Below are 22,922 nucleotides of genomic sequence, written 5' to 3' on the forward strand. Positions count from 1 at the left end.
ATCTAGGCTGCCTAAATAGCATGTATCCCGCTAAAGCCTTTCTGGAGATTAAACCACATCTATCTAAAGCCTATATGATGCTCAAAGTCCTATGCTTTACACTTCTTATAGGAGCTAATTATACCATTGCTATACAAGTTTCTGTGTAGCACAGGAGTGAAGCTTCCACTCTTCTACGCTGATGTTTCCAGTTCAACTCCCAATCAGTACCTCTCAGTCAAAAAGTAATCTTATACTTATCCTTTTAAACATGCCACACTGTGTTTTTATTATCCTTTTAATGATGGCATACTTTGGGTTTATTATGTTAAAGCTTACAATCCTGAAATAATGATAACAAATCAGTCAAAAACACATTTTTATATATAACATCGTAGGGACGTCTATCTGGCATCTATATGAGGAAAAAGTGGATTTTTGAAAATGAGTGTCGGATGCCTACCCGATGCCTAAGTAATGCTGATTGGAATTTGCGCTACGAGGATGTCTAAAGCACGCCTAAAACTAGACGCAGTTTACAGAATCAGGGCCTAAGTGCCATTCTAGTTGGCACCGATTTTTGGGGTGATATATAGAGAATGAACAGTAACTGCAAAAATAGAGCAAAGCCCTTCAACACAGTTGTGTGATAGTAGTTACTGCATAGTAAACTACACAGGAAGTGCTTCATGTAGTGTAGTAAAAAAGCTCCTAAATTCTGTGTCATTCAGATATAAATGCATCTAAGTTTACACAACTGGGAATTTTGTTTTTAAGTTGCACTTTTTTGGCATACCTCTTGAAACACATAAACACAAATGTTGGCAGATATAAATCACTTAGTTCACCCAATATTTGTATGTAAACATTGTGCTTTGTATGTAATATTTTTAAACTATCTCATTAACATTTTCACCCTAGCTGAAGGGTACCCAAACTAGCATATTGTAATAGTAGTAGAAATAATTGGAAATGGGGGGGGGGGGGAACAATATTAAGATGGTTCTTGAAACGCTGACCACTGCAGGCAGAATTAGGCCCTGATATCCAATGCCAGCACCTATACAGGTACCAGCATTGAATATCCAGGCTCTGGCCATCCTCTGCCCATTGTATGATTACTGATTTATTATAATTGAGCATTGGACATAAAATGATGAGTTTTTGGAGGACAATGAAATAAAACAGCTGCCCATCGGCTGTATTTGTTTTAAGGCATTAACAGGTCTAATCCTAGAGTATCTCATGGAATCTTTCATTATTACAAATTCCAAACATTCTAGAAAATCCCATTCACTATTTTTGTTTCCTTCTGCAAAGAGATGCAAATATAAATTCCAGGAACGATTGCTGTCCTTTCAGGCAGCCTCATGGATTAGGGATCTGACTCACATATTTACACTTTCAAATTCGTATCAACAATTCCGACGTGCTTTAAAGGCGCATCTTTTTATAGAATCTTTCAGAGTTAGACATTGGATGTTCATTCATTCTCTGTGAACTACATAGAACTTAATAGTATTTGTGGTATACAAGTGAGTTTTTATGTTATGTTACTCTCTAGTTGTTCATAAACTGGTCCTGGAGGACCCCCAGCCAGTCGGGTTTTCAAGATATCCCTAATGAATATGCATTCTTATTAAAGCCCTCAATGCACAGCAAACTGGAAGGTTATTGAAAGCATATTACTTCATGGAGGCCTTTCAGGTCACTATACTGGGGCGATTAGACAAAATAATCCTGGGCCCTTGTTTATTTACATTTGGTTTTCTTGGTTGACCGTTTGCTTTTTTGGCGTTCTTTTCTGTCTCTTTTTTTTGTATTGTAGACTGCTTTGTTCTTGGCTCAGGCTAAAATAATTATTCAAAGTCAACCTAAAAGAGAATAGATTATTCTTACCTGTTTCCAGAGAAGCTCAAATTTGCCAGTGCTGGAACTTTGGTCCCACAGCCGGTCAATAACGACTTTAATCGTGTCCTCTTGCACTTGGGCACACAGGTTTGTGGTGACAGGTGTAGAAGGGTACATTGTTGGGCTAGAGTTTATTTCAATCAGCCATGGTTTGAAGTCCTGGCCCAAAATAAAATCCGCTCCATACAGTTCAAAGCTATTCTTTCTGGATTCAATGTTATCCTGAGCCATCTTCATTGTGTAGATTATAGCTTTCTTCATGGATGGATAGACAATGGTCTCCCACACGTTGCTGTGTCCTTGATTGTGCAAGTAGTTTCGAAATTTAGAACTCCCCCACATGTTGTGCCTGGGCAACAGAGGATTACGATCTGGGCAGTTTTTGTAATGTTTCTGGATGGAGTTATTACATAGATGAATAGAGCTGTGAAAACAGTGCAGTTTACGAAGGTTAGTTTAAAGATGACTGCAGAACTGTTTTATTTTTGGTTAGAATGCAAATTTTTTTGAGTTAACCAAAATGCAATATGAATAATCTATAAGATCAATTTGATAATGTGATTCTTTTAACTGTCCCTTACAGACAGGTTTCTACTGATTCTGTCAATCAAAACGAGCATTAAAACAGAACTTTTATTTTAATCGCAGATAAGGGATTACATTCAGTAAAACTATGTTAGTAATGATGGCATGGTCAGTTCCAGAGGCAGTTTATTTACTTCTTAATCTATAATGCAGATAAAGCTTTAACTAAGTGGCATTAGTGATTGCCATGTGGAAACACACCAAAGCCAATAGGGGTTTAAAGGGTTTGGTGCGGTTACCGTGCCGGCCCATGCTAATTGCCATCGTAAAAGGGGGCCTAAATGTGTTGGGAATCTTTTCCTCCGTTTATACAGTATACATTTTGATGACACCCCTCCTTACTTGTACAAGTAAAAATGTAAACAATATCTCATGGGCCATCAGGTATTGGTGATTTATGGCAGGAAGTGCTATTTTAACTTTTAATACCGTATATATACTCAAATATAAACTGAGATTTTGGGTTCAGAAAAATGGCCCAAAAATGGGGGTCTCGGTTTATATTCAAGCTACCACCTGACCACTTGGTACAGCTGCCCTCTTACTGCTGAACTACAGGAGCGTCCTCCACTCCGAGGTGGCTATCCACAATACACGCACTGTCCCCAGAGCCACTAGCCACATACATGCCCCCACCCCCTAGTCATTGGTGCTGCCGCAGATTCACTGACCTCCATGTACCCCTAGAGCAAGGGTGTCCAATGTCGGTCCTCGAGGGCCGCAATCCAGTCGGGTTTTCAGGATTTCCCCAATGAATATGCATGAGATCTATTAGCATACAATGAAAACAGTGCATGCAAATAGACCTCATGTATATTCATTGGGGAAATCCTGAAAATCCGACTGGACTGCGGCCCTCGAGGACCGACATTGGACACCCCTGCCCTAGAGGCACTGACCTCCATATACTCGTGGACTGTGCTGATGCTGATCCGCTGTATGTTGAACTGGGCATGGCCTTCAGCATCTGTGCATGCTCAAGGCCTGCTAGCTCCCATCGTCTCTGAGAATCTCAGAGGGCTTCAGGAGCTGGCACACCTTGACCATGTGCAAATGATCAAGGCTCCGGACAGTTCAACATACAGTGGATCGGCTATGGCAGAACCTATGAGTGTAAGGAGGTCAGTGGCTCAGGGGGTGGGGGCATGTATTGTGGATAGCGGCTCTAGTATGTGTGTTGTGGATTGTGACCAGTGCCATACCCGGGGGGAGGGGTGCTCGCCCCAGGTGCTCCGACTGCCGGCGCCAGTGTCAAGAATCTCTTCTGGGCAGCAGCAGCAGTGTTCCCAATTCACTGCTCTAGGTGTCGGGCCTTCTTTCTCTGTGCCGGGTCCTGCTTTTGCGGAAACAGGAACTAGATAGGACCCGGAAGACAGGAAGTCCCGATGCCAAGAGCAGCGAAATGTGAAGGTTGCGCTGCAGACTGGAGGATGACAAAGAGAGCGATGGGAGAGGGGGAGAAATGCTGCACCTGATTGGGAAGAAAGAGAGAGGGAGAAGGAAGACCAGGAAAGAGAGAGGAGACAAAAGAGAGATGCCAGACTATGGGGAAAGAAAGGATGAAGGGAAAGGAAGAAAGGGAAGGAGATGCCAGGCCATGGATGGGGAGGAAGAGATGTCAGGGCATGGGGGAGGGAAGGGAAGGAGACAGAGATTACAGACCAGGGAGAAAAGAGGGAGGGAGGGAAAGGAAAGAGAGGAGATACCAAAGCAGGAAGGGGGAGGGAGAGATGGAAGGGAAGGAGAGGAGAGGAGAGAGATGCCAGGGCATGGGGGGGGGAAGGGAAGGAGACTGAGATGCCAAGCCATCAGGAAGAAAAGGAGGGAGGGAGGAGGGAAAGGAGATGCCAGATCATGGAGAGACAGGGAGAGGGAGAGATGGGCGAAGAAGAGAGGAGATCCCAGGGCATGGGGGAAGGGAAGCAGATGCCAGACCATAGGGTGAGTTGGGGTGGGAAGGAAGGAAGGAAAGGAGAAGGGAAAGATACCAAAGCATGGGGGGGAGTGGAAACAGAGAAAAATGGAAGGAACAGCGAAAGAGGGCGAACGCTGGATGGAATAGAGAGTGAAAAAAAGATGAGGTAAGCAGAAACCAGAGCTTACAAAAAGGTAAGATATTTTGTTGTTGTTGCTTTAGAATAAAATAGTATTGTAGCTATAGTGATAAACATTTATAAATAGAAAATGGAAATAAGGTAATCTTTTTATTGGACTAATTTTAATACATTTTTTTTACTAACTTTTGGAGATCAAAATCCCCTTCCCTTTGCACTAATAAAAATATTTAATGTTATAAAAAATTGTGTTATAACTTATGGTAAGGATGTCTGGTCTTTGTATGCTGGCTCACCAGGAACATCACCCAAGTTTCTAATCTCGATTTATATTCGAGTCAACCTTTCTTCCTCCGTTTTTGGAGGGAAAGGATCATCTTGGTTTATATTCAGATCGATTTATATTGAGCATCTACGTTATACCTCACTGATATCTCCCTACTGTCCGCTTGTCTACAAAACTCCAAAATAAAACTGATGCAGAAAGCATCCGATGGAAAGTTTCATATGTAAGCTGTTCATCCTTTTATTTGCTTTCATGTTTCCATACCCCTCAATATTCAGCCAGCGACAGTCAGCGGGTTTTTAAACACTTACCATTGCCAGCTAAATTAGCACCTAATATTCTGTGCTGGGCCATGTCCAGATACTGGCACTGAATACTGGGGGCTAAATATGGGTAGTCTGGGTGCTGGAGTTTATGTGAGCCTAAATGATATTTAGCTTTGGGCCTGCATAAAGGTTATATTGCTCTGGCTGAATATCGGGCCAGGTCCCAAAAAACTTAAAAAAAAAAAAAAAAGAGATTCCCTGAGCCCCCTCCTCTCCCTCCAACAATGTCCCCTCTTTCTCTGCCCCCTCATCCTAGCCTACAGCTAGAAAGCCGTCCTAGATGGCTGCCCACCACCAGGTCAACAGGGTCATTGTGGGCAGAAATGCAGTCCCCAAACTCCTTCCCCTTGTGGCACCTTTTCAAAATGGCTGCTGTGGCCTCTTACGGCAGCTCGTGATGCTGGAGAGGAGATTAAAGAGCAATTATTGTTGGGGCTGGGAGGACAGGAGGAGGATTGGAGTCTTGAGGGATCTTTTTTTTTTTTATGTTATGTGGGTTCCAGCCCGATATTCCCACCCGCATTACTAAGTGGCCTAATTTAGGGCAACTTTTGAGCTGAATATCTGTAGCATCTGCATAACCTCGGGCTCCTCCCCAGTGCCACACTCAGTGCTGGCTCTGACTTGTCCACTTTTTAGTTGGGCAGTCTGTGGGGATATTCACTTAGCCAGTGGTAAGCAATTTAAGTGGATAGGAGAAGATCTTTCCTACTTAAACCACTTTGAATATTGGGCCTCTAGTATACAAAATGGCTTAGGACAGCATTGAAGTACAACACACACAAAGAACGGAAGAAAGCACTACGGACCATCCAGATTCAGGAAATAGGATGAATTTTATTCTGGGACCCGACAAGGGCTGTGTTTCAGAAAAAAAAAAAAAAACGCCTGCTTCAGGGGCCCGGCAGGACTGAAGAACCAATATGAGTTGTTAACAATGGTGAATAGCTGAACAATCCAAAGCACTCGTAGAGATAAAATAATGCTTGAATAATACTGATAATGAAAAGCAATTAAATAGTCCAACGCTGTTGTAATTAAAGATATGCTGATCACTACAGTGATAAATCAAACTGAGACTTGAGATGATACCTATGGATTCACCATAGTGATCTGTGTTTATTTAAATACAACACCATTGGATTATTTAATTGCTTTTCATTGTTAATATTATTCAAGCATTATTTTATCTCTACGAGTGCTTTGGATAGTTCAGCTATTCATCATTGTTAACAACTCATATTGGTTTCTCCAGTCCTGATGGAGCCCCTGAGGCAGGTGTTTTTTTCACCAAAATACAGCTCGTGTCAGGTCCCATAATAAAATTCATCCTATTTCCCGAATCTGGATGGTCCTTAATGCTTTTTTTTTGCTTTTGCTTTTTTTTTCTCTAGTACAGTGGTACCTTGGATTACGAGCATAATCAGTTCCAGGAGCATGCTCGTAATCCAAAATGCTCGTATATCAAAGCAAGTTTCCCCAAAGGAAGTAAGGGAAACTTGCTTTGATATGTTCCCCACCCCCCATCCTTCCCCCCCCCCCTGAGGCCAGCAGAGTGCTGCTCCCCCCCCCCCCCACGAGAACTGGCATTGCTCCCCCGAAGGCCCCCCTCGCGAAACCGGCACCCTCCCTCCCCGCGATCCGGCACTCCCCCCCGCCGCCATCTGAGATCCCCCAAACCACCCGAACCCTCTTCTTACTTCCAGTATAGCCTCCGCATCGGCATCGGCACCGGCACCAGCATGTCCTGTGCCCGAAAATCTGCTTCCTGTGCCGGGCCTTGAGCATCAAAGTAAGCACAGAGCAATGAGATGAAAAGCTTATGTCAAGAATTCCCAGACTTGTTCTGGGGATCATATAGGTTGGCAAGTTTTCAGATATCCACAATAAATATGCATGAGATAAATTTGCAAGCATTGGAAATCCAGGACATGCAAATTTAATTATGCATGTTCATGGAGCTCTAGAGCAGTGTTCTTCAACCTTTTTACACCTATGGACCGGCGGAAATAAAAGAATTATTTTGTGGACCGGCAGTTGAAGAACACTGGGCTAAGTCGTGGGCCAGACTCCGCCCATCTCCGCCCCAGACCCTGCCCCCATAATAGTACTAATTGTAACACTATTTTTTCCATTCATTTTTCATATATACACACAATATAATCTTATTAACACCACCTAATGGTTAACCACAGAATTAAACTACACAAAGCACACTGTATGTTTCTCATTCATTCCTACCAGAACATAGATAACCCCTATGCAAATACGGGACCAAAAACTAAAAGTACTAATATGTACAAACGAAATCCTAAGATTCAAGACTCTGCATGCAGTACAACCCAAGAGAAAAAGAAACAAATGCATTTCTTCCTGAACAGTGCAAAATACAGACAGCAGATGTAAATTCTCAAAATTGACACAATTCAATCACTAAATTCAAAAATAAAATCATTCCCCCTATATTTGTTGTCTCCCTCCCTTCATGCTGTGCCTTACCTTCTGGCCTGTTCCCGCCTGGCCGTTTTATGCCACCCCCAGTGTTATCTTCAGGCTGGCTCCCTTTTCCTCACTGACGCAGTGCACAAAGCCGCGGGCAGCGGCTCCTCATGCGTCCCGCACCTCATCTGGAAGCCTTCCCTCCAATGTTGCAACGTCAGAGAGAAGGCTTCTGGTTCAGGCGCAGGACGCGTGTAGGAGCCGCTGCCCACAGCTTTGTGCAATGTGGCAGTGAGGAAGAGGGAGCCGGCCCGAAGATAACGCCGCATCGATCGCATCGCGGACCGGCAGTTGAAGAACACTGTTTCGGGCCCGATGTACGTGCTGGCCCTGTGGACCAGCAGGAAATTTCTGCGGACCGGCGGTTGAAGAACACTTTTCTAGAATACCCAGGGCAAATTTGGGAAGCCCTATCCTATGTACTAATCCACCCAATTGTAATATATGTGTTGAATCCTCTTTTACCCCCTTTCACAAAATCACAATCTTCGGGAGCAGCGCAGAGCATTCAACACGCTGGCCTGCGCTAAAAACCACTATCGTGGTTTTGTAAAAGGAGGGGTTAATGTACTATGTATAAAGCTAATGTGATGCAGATTATGGTCACACAAAAATGGATGTGCTAAAGTAAGCATTAGTTTACACTTCCCCCTCCCCATTCGCGGTTCCTGCACTCGCGGTTTCATATAATCGTGATTTTTTTCTGGGGAGGGGGAAAATTTTTAAAACAGTTTTTTTCCTCCCTGTTGCCTTCCCGGCCTTACCTGGTGGTCTAGAGGATTTTCGGGGCAGGAGCGATCTTCCTACGCTCCTGCCCCGTGCAGATCGCCGTGAGGAAATGGCTGCTGGGAGTTCACGTAGTCTCTCGAGACTATGTCGGGAACTCCCTACAGTCATTTCCTGATGGCGATCTGCACGGGGCAGGAGCGTAGGAAGATTGCTCCTGCCCCGAAAACCCTCTAGACTACCAGGTAAGGCCGGGAAGGCGGCAGGGAGGTGGGGGTGGGTCAGAGCCAGATAATCACGGTTTTTCAGCATTCGCGGTCCGGCTCTGCCTGTATCCCCCGCGAATGACGAGGGAGAAGTGTATTATATTTTCATTGGTGGAGATAAGTGGCCGAGGTTAATAGTGCACAAGATAATATTGTCTTCCTAAGAGTTAAATTAATAGTGAAATGGTATTACACCATTTTATAGAAAATTGAACATCTTGTTTCAATAAAATCCCAGTTGGTACTAGTGAAACAGTCACTATACATCTAGTCTGGTAACGAAACCTAATTTACTATCATTGTTACCTTTTTATTTCCTATTTTTCCGTCAGCATGTACCTTGGTGAAGACATATTTTAAAGTATGTTGGAACTGGTACCTGGCTACCCTAATCTTCTAACAAAATTGTATTTCCTCCTAAACATCTATCCTGTTAAAAGGTTGTACCCACTTTGTTGTTCAGGCATAATTTTGAAGCGTAGTCTTCATGCCAATAACCTCTACTGAACACCCATAAACCTAATGCCATTCAAATTCACTAATCCACACATTAGTACAGGGAAGAAGCCAAGAAAGGTTTTGTGTATTAGAAATGCTCTCTTTTATGGAGAAGAGAGGCTTAGGGCTCCTTTTACGAAGCCGCGTTAGCGGTTTTAGCGCACGCAGCTTTTTAGCGCGCGCTAAACCCATGCTACGTGGCTAGAACTAACGCCAGATCAATGCTGGCGCTAGCGTCTAGCGCGGCTGGCAGTTTAGCGCGTGCTATTACGCGCGTTAAACCGCTAACGCGGCTTCGTAAAAGGAGCCCTAAGCCTCTCTTCTCCGTAAAAGAGAGCATTTCTAATACACAAAACCTTTCCTGGCTTCTTCCCTGTACTAACGTGTGGATTAGTGAATTTTAAGTGCATAAGAATGTTCTGGTGTAAGAGAACTGATTCTTCAGCATATTCTGAGGATGCCACACATAAACCCTCAGTTCTAGGTATAGACCACCCTACTTTATTTAAGCAGTGTATAGTCTCCTCTGGGCCTAACCCTTGGACCTCTTGTGTAACTGATGACATCACTACCAACTCTGATATTGAAACAAAATTTGAAAAGTCCTGTTCATTAAATTCAGTCAAGTCAGAGCATAAAAGAAATGCTGTTTGTCTTTGGTTAACATGGTTCATATGTAAAAAAAATTTTTTTTTTTTTTAAATGAAGAATTAAAGGATAAGTTGATGTGATACAGCAGGAAAGAGAGTTTTTGCTAACACAGAATTCTCGCTTACACTACCAAACTCTTTGAAAGAGCAGGTACAGCAATAAATAGCTCAAGAAGACCAAATTCAAACTCAGACTGCAGCTTTGCAAATGCATGCAAGCCAGGCTCCAGGCTTAAAACATTTGGTTAGGGATAGAGTTAGCAAACGTCCGGATTTACCTGGACATGGCCTCTTTTTAGAGGGCATGTCCGGGCATCCGGACGGCTTTTCAAAGCCTGGCACTTTGTATGGGCTTTGAAAATCAGATCAAATCAGGAAGGGCTTTCGCCAATACCAGGCTTCCATGTAAGCATTCAGATGTAAATCTATTGCATTTGTTTCCTCAGGCTTTCTTAAGCTAAATACCCTACCTTTCTGAATGTCATCTTTCTCTGTGGGTTACCAGATTTGTTTGTTTGTTTTTTTTGCTAGTAGATGAATGGCTGAGATATAATCTCACATGTCAAGATGGTATAAGTATATAATTTTTATTGATGTATGTGATGTTTTAAAATGTTTAAAATTTGACTTGTGTAGGTGATATTGTGAGCCGCCTTGGATAAAGGCAGATTAGAAATGTTTTAAATAAATAAATAAAATCTGGCTGCACGCTATTCTATAACACTATCTGCCTAAATCCTACATTCGCCTCCTGTTCATTTATGAAACCAGGAAGTGACATCAAAATGGAGCTGAGGCCAGTGCAAGTAGATGGAAGATGCTTCTTGCACCAGTGAATACTTCAAGAGGTACATGTGGGGGAGAGGGGGGCTGAGAGGAAGAAAGGCACCAGCGTCCCTGCCAAGATGGCATCCGGGGCGATCCACCCCCCTTACTATGCCACTGATTGGCCTTACTATGACAAAAGACCACTGACCATTTTAGTAGCCACCCTCAGGACCAACTCCATCTTGTTTATATCTTTTTGAAGATGCAGCATCCAGAATTGTACACAGTACTCCAAATCAAGTCTCATCAGAGATTAATACAGAGGCATTTTCACCTCCTTTTTCCTGCATCCAAGCATCCTTTTGGATTTTGTTGTCACTTTTTCTATCTGTTTTGCCACCTTAAGATCATCACATATGATCACAAAAATAATTGAAGTAAGGTCTAGAATTTGGCAGCTAAGATTTAAATCTAAAAAATGTAGTCATTTTGGATTAAAAGCCTGAGGAAACTGTGCAGTTTAACTGCCAAATTCTAGACCAGTGACATATTAAGGGGTGGGGAGGCAATCCACCCCAAGCACCATCTTGGTGGGGGTGCCGGCACCTCCCCACTCTCCTATGCCATGTTCACTCCCTCCCTTCCCCCCATACCTTTAAAAATCTTCACCAGCATGAGTAACTTCTCCAGCATGCTGCTTGCGATGGCCTGGCTCCCCTCTGAAATCACTTCCTGGTTGTAGGGCCAGGAAGTGACATCAGAGGGAAAGCCAACGCCGGAACGAGCAGCAAGCCAGAGAAGCTGCTCGAGCTGGCAAAGATTTAAAGAGGTACTGCGAGGGAAGGAAGGGTGTGAGTGTGGCTTGGGGGCGAGGAAGGAACATACTGCAAAGTATAGGCGGAATAGAAGTCCCTAATGTAATGTAATGTAATGTCATCAACAAAATTCCCAACAACAGATGCAGAACAGAAGCATTACTACTCAATATACCAAAAACCCATTCTATCCAAATTTTGCTGTCAAATCAGTAACAGTATCACAAACTTCCTCCACTGCCAGACACTGTGTGAAGTAAAGGAAAACTCTAGACACTCAGAAACTGCCATATTATACCCGCACCAAGTCCGAGAACTCAAACTATTCCAATCTTACCTATGAAAAGTCAGCACTGCAAATATTCTAGAACACCTATACATCTCCAATTAAGAAAAGAGAAGAAACTGAACTGCTATAGAGTCCTACCTGAATCTATATGTTAACAGAATCCCTCACCTCGATTGCACATGCAAAACATAGATCATCGCCTAGTAAAGAATAAGAAATAACAAATTAGAAATAAACAGGCAAAAATGAAATGGAAAAACTCAAAAAACAAATTCTAGCCCTCTTTTTACTAAGCCGGGATGGAGGTGTGTACCACCGCCCTGGAAAATTAATGTTCTAACGCTGTTCCAACACTCATAGGAATTCTAAGAGTGTCAGAGCATTTAGCGCTCCGGAACGCAGTAGAAACCTCTACCACGGCTTAATAAAAAAAAAATGGAGGGGGAGGGGAAGGGACTGGTGCAAAAGAAACAGAAATGCATTTCTTTCTGTATTAAACAGACTATAAGAAATGCACATTTTCAGAACTGACATATTTCATTTTCCAGAAACTGGCAACAAAATTCATTTGTACCATTGTTTGATCATTTTGTTTTTCTAATTAGTCTCCCTCTTTGCTATTTCCTTTTGTTGGATTTCTCCTTAGGATCTCAATTTCATTTTCTATTTTTCTCCCTGCATTCTTCCCTAAATCTCTCTCTGATGCAAAGTCTTCTGTGTCAACCTTCTCCGTTCCTCTCATCTGCCTCTTTATCTATCTTTTACAAAGCTGTACTAAAATGTGGCCTTTTCTATGACTAGCACATGGGTTTCCCGTGTACTGAGGTCACTTTTAGCGCGGCTATAAAATTCACACATTTCCCATTTGTGCAATAATGGCCATGCACTAATCTTCCCATTAGCACATGAGTCTTTAACTACACCTTGCCCCAACTTAGTAAAAGGACCCTTATAGCTAGATTTCATTCTTGACATCTCCTTTCTTCCTCTTCTTACACCTACATAAACCTCCCATGTCCCATCTTTCTCTCATTCTTTCCCTAGCCTCTAGTTTCCCCATCTTCAATCACTTTCTAGTCACTTATTTCCACCCTCTATATTCATCCTCTCCTCAGCTTTATCTACCTTCTACCTATCATTCCCTAATCAGCCTTAGCTACTTCCCCTCTCACTTATCTGCTTACAACAGCAAGTAACTTTCTTATGTTTTACCCTAACCTAGGCTCTCTTTCCCTTTTCTCATCCTCTTTACAGAGCGGTCTCCCGTCTTTGTCTCACACTGACTTCGTAGTCCTCTGTCTTTTTCAGCTGTCTTCCAACCCATCTCCCCTGCCCATATTTTTGCACTTTTTCTCAAAGCCATACTCATACACCCCCTCCCCCCAATCAATTAACCCTACTATGTTCCTAATCCCCGGTCAATTTCATAGTACCTGTTATTCTCTCAGCTATTCCTCAAATCCCCATTCTTCCACTCTACCCAGTCCCCAAGTCATCATTCACAATTCCAAATAAGTCCTGAGTCCCTACTTACACTCCCAATACCTAGCCAGACTTAAGAGTCTGTTTTCTTCTGGTCTCTCACCCAGTCTTAGACTCTCCACCTAAGCCCAAGACCCCAACTCTCTCATATCCTCACATCCCCAGTATGTGCCCTCCTGCCTCCTTCTTAGCTTCCCCAGCAGCCACTCATCTACAGTACTTCAAACTTCATTAACCATGCCTTTTCTCATCCTTTTCCAGGCATCCATTCTTATGATCAGCACTCACAATCTTCCCCTATATATATGTCCTCGCTTCTTCCCCTCCCCCACACATTTGTCCTCATCTTTCTTACTCAACCAACAACTGCCTTTCTCCGAAACTGACCCCAACATCAGCCCTCTTTCAGGCTCAGCCCCAGCATCATCTCTCTTCTGAACTCCTCCCCTCCCCCCCCATTTCAGTCCCAGCTCCACCTTCCCATCCCAGACACCCCAGTATCAGTACACTTACAGTCCTAGCCACTCCAGTGCAATTCGAATGCCAGTCCCCATACCCCCACCATCAGTCTGTTTCCAGTCATAGCCCTCAGTCCCAGTATCAGCATAAGTCTTCTTCCAGTTTCCAACCCAGTTCTAGCTCTCTGCATTAGTCTCAGCCAGCCATCAACTCTCCTCTTCTCTACCCTGCCTTCTACCGAATTAATGCTTTACACAACAGTGAGAGGTTCCCCATTGTTCCTCGCTGCTGTGATCTGCTGCTGCCCAAGGCACTGTGACATTTTTGAAAGGCAAAAACCATAATCTCCTATCTTTCATGAGAGACAAGAAGGGCTTGAGGTTTTATCTTTTAAAAATGCCACTTTGTTGGTGACAGCTGCAGAAGGCAGCGGTGGGGATTGAAAGATCAGCGCCTGCTGCTCTGAAGGGATGAACCAGTGAAGCAGCGTTTCGACATCTTTATGCTTGGGCAACCTGGACCAGTGCTTCACTGGCTTGCTTCTTAAGCCAGCCCTGACATAAAAACATAAATATTGTTTTAGCAATACTAGATGCTAAGTGCGAAAAAGACAAGCTTGTGTCCTCTTCCCACTTCGGATTTTGAGGGGAAAAAAATGAGAAGGGTTGCCAGTGTTCAGTTAATTTTTAATTTAGATGGTTGAGAGGAGAATGAGGAACGCCCAACGGCCCCACGGGTACTTTTGAAATGGGGAACCCGTTCACCATGTGGGCAATTTCAAATTGGGAAGGGTGAGAGAGAATGATGAGGGGAGCAGAGAGACTGTCAGCTGATCAGTAATTCTGAATTATTGAGGATGGAAGAGAACTTAGCCAGTTAGTGCAGATAGTAAAAGCACTGTCTGCCACTGGCTGAATATTGAGCCCCAGTTGACTAGATTTAGAATGGTTTACATCTGAAAATCTAGCCTATTAGATACAAAAGAAAATCAGCTTAACTAGTCAAAATTTGGTCAGTGAAGTTAGGCATTTACAGGCAAATTCTATATAGACTACCTGAAGTTAGGCACCTAAAAGATATTAGCGTAAGCAGCAATGCCAATAGATCAGTCCGGAGGACAATTAATTTATTTATTTTACCCTCCCCTTTTACTAAACCGCGATAGTGGTTCTTAGCGCAGGGAGCCACGCTGAAAACTCCGCGCAATAATTGATGATTTTGCCTCTGCAAAAGCAAGGAAGGCCCACTTTACCTCTAAGTGATTTTGTTCACATTTCTGATATGTTATACTGTTGAAGAAATATGTTCCAATTAGTCAGTTTAGAGAATGTAGGGTATTTAAAGTTGTATTACCTGTGATGCTAATGGTGACTGGAGATTAGGAGGGCAGGGAGGTGAAGGAATCAGAGGGCCCCTCCTCCTTAATTTCTGCCCTGGGCTCCAGAATGTCTAAAACTGGCCCTGACCATATATAGAATCGAGCCCTTAGTCACTGTTTGAAAATTGGCCTTTTGGTATAATATTTTTTAAACTGTTAACTGAAGCCCTGATTTACTTAAAATATGGAAAGATTTTATGAAATGATATAGCATTGTGGTAGCTCACCCCAGCTACATGCTTTCTCTTAGAACTGTCTGAGTAGTTTGGGGGGACGACAAGGGGGCACACTCGTACCACTTGAAAATGGTTCATTATGGATAATATCTGCATGAAAATTAAGTCATAGCTAAAAGATCAGATGTCGAGAAGAGATGTCACCAACTAAGATATGGTTTAACAAAGAGGATCTTTACACTGTTCTTTGCTGTATAAATACCTTTACTGAATATGTACAGTTCGCATTGTATCTTCGCTGTAAATGTACAGTCTCTTACACTGTAAACCGCTTTGAACTGTTTGTGGTACTGCGGTATATAAAAAATAAAGTTATTATTATTATTATTAGGTCTAATAATAATCTTGACTCGACACGGCCAGTGTTTCAGCACCACGTGCCTTCAAGAGTCGGCTATGTGTCTATTAGGACCAACGATCAATTTGGATTATCTCATGTAGAAATATAAAAAACTGTTTTTTCACCATTCAACTTATGCGACCCGCTGCTGTTCGGTGGTTTTCTTGACTGAGCACCAAGAGTTTGTTTAAGAGTTTCAATAAGCTGCCTTTTGGGTTTTTGATATTTATACTTGAGATAATCCAAATTAATCATTGGTCCTAATAGACACATAGCCGACTCTTTAGGAAGGCACGTGGTGTAGAAACACTGGCCATGTCGAGTCAAGATTAATATAAGACCTAATAAAGATCCTCTTGGTTGAACCATATCTTGGTTGGTGACATCCATGACTTTTGTGTCTGGATTACTGTTCCTGTTGTAGAGGTGGTTCTTTCTCCTCTGTGTTTAAAAGATCACATGGTAATGTATGCACTCTTAAATCTAAACTAATTATGGATATATGTATTTCTTTTTATCAACTTACCTGTCGAGATTTTTTAAGGAGAAAGGTTGTGTGGAAAACCTCAGGTAAGAGTCTCTGTAGAACCAAATAGTCAAAGGGTTCCATTCTGTAACCAGAAACCACTGTCTAATATCAAACTTGGTCTCATATATTAACAGCGGCACTTCTATGTACTTCTGGACTACCCACTTATTGTCCTTTTTAGCAAACAAATCCGTCGACACCAGCTTCAGAATATCTTCTATTCTGTCCATGCACACTATGTCTGGGGATAAGAAAGACACGTGAGATGCTTTGTGTTCTTGGAGAATACAATTACTGAAAGACAAATGACAACCATCAGGTTTTTATTTCTGATTTGCATCTTGAGTGAAATGGTGTGGTAGCCATGTTAGTCCACTTTTTAAGATAATGTATAGATAGAAATAAATAGAAATACAAATACAGTACTCCCCCGATATTTGCAGGGGTTCCTTTCCAGGAACCCCTGCGAATCTTGAAAAACCACGAATACGGTTTTTCATGGGGGAGACTGGACGAGGGCAACGGGAAAGGCAGGAGAGAGCAGTCGGAGCACCGGCGAGTGCAGGAAATCACTCGCTGTATGCTCCGACAGCCTCTTCCTGCACTAAGTAGGGCCTTACCAATCAGGAGCTACGTGTCAAAGGATGATTAAATACTACCGTTGTCAGCTTCTAGTATATTTCCCTCCTACTTTGTGCCATTTGTAAACTCACACTTCTGAGTTTTCACATAGTAGAATCTAAACTATCTGTTAAATAACCTATACTTAAAATATATTAGATTGGGATCAAATTAGATCCTCTCCTGCTTCTAACAGTGGCCAAGTCAGGTATAACTACTGGGCAAAATCTCCAAAACTAACAAAATTCCATGCTACCACCCTGCAGGGATAAGCAGTGGCCTTCCAAAGGTCTACCTTAATCAAGATTTATGATTATCTCCACACTAAGGCCCTGTTTTAAAAGGCGCGCTAAGCATTTTAGCGTGGATTTAGCGCATGCTAAATCAATGCATGCGCTAACCGCTAACACATCCATAGGATAACATGCATGCATTAGTATTTAGCATATGTCTAGCACACCGCTAAAAAGCTTAGTGCACCTTTGTAAAAGAGGGGGGTAAAAGTTAGATTCTATATATATTGCCTAAAAAAAAATCAGTGCCAACTAGTTCAGCGCTACGTGCAATTCTATAAAAGTTATGTACACTTTATAAAATCGTGCTTAATGCCACCAAAGCACCGCTAGGCATTCTAACATTTAGGCGTACCCTATTTATGCCAGGGTTTTCTTGGCTTAAATGCCTGTGCCTAATTTACGTGCACAATGGTGCTTAAGTCAAAAACATGTGCCTAACTTAAAAACATGTGCCTAACTTAAAAACATACCCACAATCCTCCCCTAACCATGCACACTTGTAACTAAACGCTATGCACAAGTTGTGTGCCTGTCAATTAATTCCAATAATCATCAAATAACTGGTGTTAATTGCTAATTATCAGTGATGGTTAAGCCTATTAAGTTAATCAATTGTGCACCAGCTTTGTTAGAAAAGGTCCTCAATACCAATTATTTAAGTTATGCACATATATCAGCTAAGCGCACTAATGTGTGCACATAACTTTAGGCACTATATATAGAATTTAGGGGTAACTGCTTAGAACAGAGTGTGTGGTGCAGTGGTTAGAGCTACAGCCTCAGCACCCTAAGGTTGTGGGTTCAAATCCCTCACTGCTCCTTGTGACCCTGGGGAAGCCACTTAATCCCCCCATTGCCCCAGGTACACTAGATAGAGTTTGAGCCCGCCAGGACAGATAGGGAAATATGATAAAGTACCTGAATGTAAAACCACTTAGGATATTATTGCCCATTCTGTCCTGTCGGAACCCCCCACCCTCCCCGTACATCGCTGGCAGGAGGGATGCCCAGTCCCTCCTGCTGGAACACTCCCCTCATACATCACTGGCAGGAGGGATGTCCACCCTCCCCGTACATCACCGGCAGAAGGGATGCCCAATCCCTCCTGCTGAACACCCCCCCCCTGTACATAGCTGGCAGGAGGGATGCCCAGTCCGTCCTTCTGGAACCCCCCACCCTTCCTGTACATTGCCGGCAGGAGGGATTCCAAGTCCCTCCTTCCGGAACCCCCCATACATTGCCAGCAGGAGGGATGCCCAGTCTATCCTGCTGGAACTCCACCCTCCTGAATATAGTGGACATCCCTTCCACTGGACCCCCCAGCCCCCCGGAACCCCCCTACCTTAAATCATTGGCCGGCTGTAGGGGGGGTGGCCTAAGGGATCTGGCCAATCAGAATCTTAGGCCATTCCCAGTGCATCCCAGAATGCACTGCAAATTGGGTGGGGCCTATGGGAGGGGCCTTAAGCACCTGGGCCAATCAGAGCCTAAGGCCCCTCTCGGTGCATTCAATGATGCACCGGGAAGGGGCAGGCCCGCCATTCTTGAGAAGGTGGGCCAGCCGGCTGGAAGCAGGAAGGATGCCTCCGGCCGTCAACGATTTAAGATAGGTGGGTTCTAGGGGAGGTGGCTGGGCTGGTCCAGGGGGGTGGAGCTGAGCCCAGGGATATGGGCTGGGGGGTCCGAAGGGGGGATGCCTACTATGTTCGGGGGTGGGAGATTCTGGCAGGAGGGACTGAGCATCCCTCTGCCAGCGATGCACAGGGAGTATGGGTGGCCATGGCCGTTAAACTTATCGCAGCAGGGATATCCCTACTTACAATGTAAGCCAGTACTTTGCTGACCTACATTGTACATGTCTACCGCGGGCCTAGGGAGGTGCATACTGCCGCCTAGGTCCACCTAAGGCTACTTCCGGGCCAAGCTACATCCCACACCTAGCCTTAAGAGGGCTTACATGCCTCCCTAGGCTCCTGGAGACGCCTCCAATGTAGGCGGTCTGCTTTGAGAGGTTTTTTTTTAAAAAACATGAGTCCCAATTGTCTGGTTAGGCATCAGTTGGCCGCCTACAATCAGGATGCAGTTTATAGAATTTGACCCTTACTGTCTACAAAATAGGTGTCAGTAGGAGCTCATATGGTAAATTTTATTAATGGCCACACACTAATGGCAAAGTTAGCTTGTGGCCATTAATTCAGAAAATGGGAAACATGCCATTTGCTGGCCACAACATAAGTGGCCTTATCACGCAAGAAAGACCCTCGTATGGGGCACATTAAGGCCACTTTTGCTGTAGCTTTAGTAAAAAGGCCCCTATGTGCTGAATAATAAAATAGTTTATTTGTTTTAAAAGTAATTCAAATATGCAAATTTATAGTGCCACCCCCTAGTCTTTCTACTTTTTGAAAGAGTATACAATCTTTATTCATTTTTAAAACTTTCAATAAGTGTAACATAAGATACAATCACTTTATACTTTAACATCACTTAATATACCATTAAAGTTTAACTCATATCAAATATCCCTCCCCCCCTTATATCCAACAATTGTACTTAAGCATAATAAATCATAAAATATTCCCTCCCCCCTCCCCACCCTGGACGTGTATGAACAAAGGGAGAAAATAATATTCATTCTGTACAATATTTTGTTAATGGCTCCAAAACATCTCTAAATTTCTTAAAATGCCCCTGCTGCATGGCTATTACCCATTCCATTTTAAAGATCTGGAATAACGAATTCCACCAAAAATTATAATTTAGATCCAAATTTTTCCAGTTTTTCATAATTTGTTGTATGGCAACCCCTGTCATAATGAGCAAAAGTTTATTATTATTAGAAGAGATTTGACTTCTTGCTCTCATGGAAGTACCGAATAACACAGTGTCATATGATAATGCCACCGGATTTTCCAGTAGATTATTCCCTTAGCACCAAATGGATTTCCAAAAACTAAGGGGTCCTTTTATCAAGCTGCGGTAGGGGTTTAACGCGTGTAATACCGCGCGTTAAACCGCCTGCCGCGCTAGCCGCAAACGCCTGCATTGAGCAGGCGTTAGTTTTTTAGCTGGCCGCGGGGGTTAGCGCGTGATGAAATGGCCGACGTGCTAACCCTGATAGCACGGTTTGATAAAAGGAGCCCCAAGTATCAATGGACAATAGAATAGTAAATGATCTAATGTCCCAGCTTTGAGATGATAGTGCCAGCATCTATTAGACTTAGAGCTATCTAATTTCTGTAAACGAACTGGGGTCCAAACTGCTCTATGTAACAAAAAAAAAAACAAATTTATCTCATACAAGTTTGTCTTCTACAGGCTGAAGCGCCTTAACTTCTTTAGCCTTTGCTCATGTGAGAATCGTTCCATCCCTTTAATCATTTTAATCCCCCTTCTCTACTTTTTCTAATTCCAAAAACTGCTGGTCTGACAGATGTCTTTCCTTAAAATCTTACAGCTGAAATCCACAATGGGTGCTTCTCTGAATACAATGCTTCCTTTCATCCTCCTTTCTTAAAATAATATAGATAACATACCTCTTCCTCGAGATTTTGCACCTGGTTTAATAATCCAAACATTTCGCACACCTTCTATTTCAAATTGGGGATTTACTGCTTTAATTTTTTTCAGCATGTTTTGACACTGTTCAACGTGACCACCTAAATCGTCAATAATGGCATCATCACTGAAAAGAATTAGAAAACATCGTTGAAATTAAGATTTCAAATTTATAAGACAGCCCTTGTGTAAAAAGCAAAACTCAGATTGAGGCTCATGTAACTGGCACAGATTTGAATACAGAGAATAAATTTGTCTTGCAACTAATTAATTCTTTCCACTTACCGTATTTTCGCGGATATAACGCGCACCATTGTAAAACGCGCACAGGGGTATAGCGCGCAGAAATCACGATGATATGTACAAAAACTTTTCTATACCGCGCTCAGGCATATAACGCGCATGCTGCCCGACTCTCCTCTGGCCACCCCGACTCTCCTTTCGCTCTCCCCGACTCTCCTCTGGCCACCCCGACTCTCCTTTCGCCCTCCCCGACTCTCATCTGGTTGCCCCGACTCACCCTGACTTTCGGTGCACTGCCCCGACTCTCCTCTGGTTGCCCCGACTCACCGTTCACCCGCCCTGACTTTCGGTGCACTGCCCCGCCTCTCCGTGCCTGTCCCCCTTGAAGTCCTGTCCCCCCTTGAAGGTCTGCCTGTCCCCCCTTGAAGGTCTGCCTGTCCCCCCTTGAAGTCCTGTCCCCCTTGAAGGTCTGCCTGTCCCCCTTGAAGATCTGCCTGTCCCCCCTTGAAGTCCTGTCCCCATCCTGAAAGCCTGATGCCCCCCCTCGACGTCCGATTCTTCTCCCCCCTCGGCAGGACCACTCGCACCCCCACCCCGAAGGACCGCCGACTCCCCGACAATATTGGGCCAGGAGGGAGCCCAAATCCTCCTGGCCACGGCGACCCCCTAACCCCACCCCGCACTACATTACGGGCAGGAGGGATCCCAGGCCCTCCTGCCCTCGACGCAACCCCCCTCCCCCCCACGACCGCCCCCCCCCAAGAACCTCCGCCCGTCCCCCAGCCGACCCGCGACCCCCCTGGCCGACCCCCACGACACCCCCCCCCGCCTTCCCCGTACTTTGTGTAGTTGGGCCAGAAGGGAGCCCAAACCCTCCTGGCCACGGCGACCCCCTAACCCCACCCCGCACTACATTACGGGCAGGAGGGATCCCAGGCCCTCCTGCCCTCGACGCAAACCCCCCTCCCTCCAACGACCGCCCCCCCCCCCAAGAACCTCCGACCGACCCGCGACCCCCCTGGCCGACCCCCCCACCCCCCTTCCCCGTACCTTTGGAAGTTGGCCGGACAGACGGGAGCCAAACCCGCCTGTCCGGCAGGCAGCCAACGAAGGAATGAGGCCGGATTGGCCCATCCGGCCTAAAGCTCCGCCTACTGGTGGGGCCTAAGGCGCGTGGGCCAATCAGAATAGGCCCTGGAGCCTTAGGTCCCACCTGGGGGCGCGGCCTGAGACACATGGTCGGGTTTGGCCCATGTGCCTCAGGCCGCGCCCCCAGGTGGGACCTAAGGCTCCAGGGCCTATTCTGATTGGCCCACGCGCCTTAGGCCCCACCAGTAGGCGGAGCTTTAGGACGGATGGGCCAATCCGGCCTCATTCCTTCGTTGGCTGCCTGCCGGACAGGCGGGTTTGGCTCCCGTCTGTCCGGCCAACTTCCAAAGGTACGGGGAAGGGGGGTGGGGGGGTCGGCCAGGGGGGTCGCGGGTCGGTCGGAGGTTCTTGGGGGGGGGCGGTCGTTGGAGGGAGGGGGGTTTGCGTCGAGGGCAGGAGGGCCTGGGATCCCTCCTGCCCGTAATGTAGTGCGGGGTGGGGTTAGGGGGTCGCCGTGGCCAGGAGGGTTTGGGCTCCCTTCTGGCCCAACTACACAAAGTACGGGGAAGGCGGGTGGAGGTGTCGTGGGGGTCGGCCAGGGGGGTCGCGGGTCGGCTGGGGGACGGGCGGAGGTTCTTGGGGGGGGGCGGTCGTTGGGGGGAGGGGGTTTGCGTCGAGGGCAGGAGGGCCTGGGATCCCTCCTGCCCGTAATGTAGTGCGGGGTGGGGTTAGGGGGTCGCCGTGGCCAGGAGGGTTTGGGCTCCCTCCTGGCCCGATATTGTTGGGGAGTCGGCGGTCCTTCGGGGTGAGGGTGCGAGTGGTCCTGCCGGGGGGGGGGGGGGATGTATCGGACGTCGGGGAGTCGGCCGGGCAAGAGGGCTTGGGCTCCCTCTTGCTCCGATCGTGGATGCGGGTGCGGGTGGGAGCGCGTGCGAGCGGTCGTTCGGGGTGGGGGTGCGAGCGGTCCTGCTGGGGGGGTGAATCGGGCGTCGGGCGGGGTGGGAACTATGTTTAAAAACTTTTGTATACCGCGCTCAGG

At 45.2% G+C, this 22,922-nt stretch overlaps 1 protein-coding gene across 1 annotated transcript in view; it reads right to left on the reverse strand.

Moving 5' to 3' along the window:
- Positions 1-22,922, reverse strand: part of TTLL8 (tubulin tyrosine ligase like 8) — a 158,604-nt gene that overhangs the window by 21,855 nt on the left and 113,827 nt on the right. The window contains exons 11-13 of the mRNA XM_033958962.1: positions 20,530-20,678; positions 16,074-16,317; positions 1,879-2,314 (exon numbers count right to left, since the gene is read on the reverse strand). Coding sequence (XP_033814853.1) covers positions 1,879-2,314; positions 16,074-16,317; positions 20,530-20,678 — 829 coding nt within the window. The remainder of the gene's footprint in view (positions 1-1,878; positions 2,315-16,073; positions 16,318-20,529; positions 20,679-22,922) is intronic.

This window comes from Geotrypetes seraphini, chromosome 9 (genome assembly GCF_902459505.1).
Source record: "Geotrypetes seraphini chromosome 9, aGeoSer1.1, whole genome shotgun sequence".
Classification (NCBI taxonomy): domain Eukaryota; kingdom Metazoa; phylum Chordata; class Amphibia; order Gymnophiona; family Dermophiidae; genus Geotrypetes; species Geotrypetes seraphini.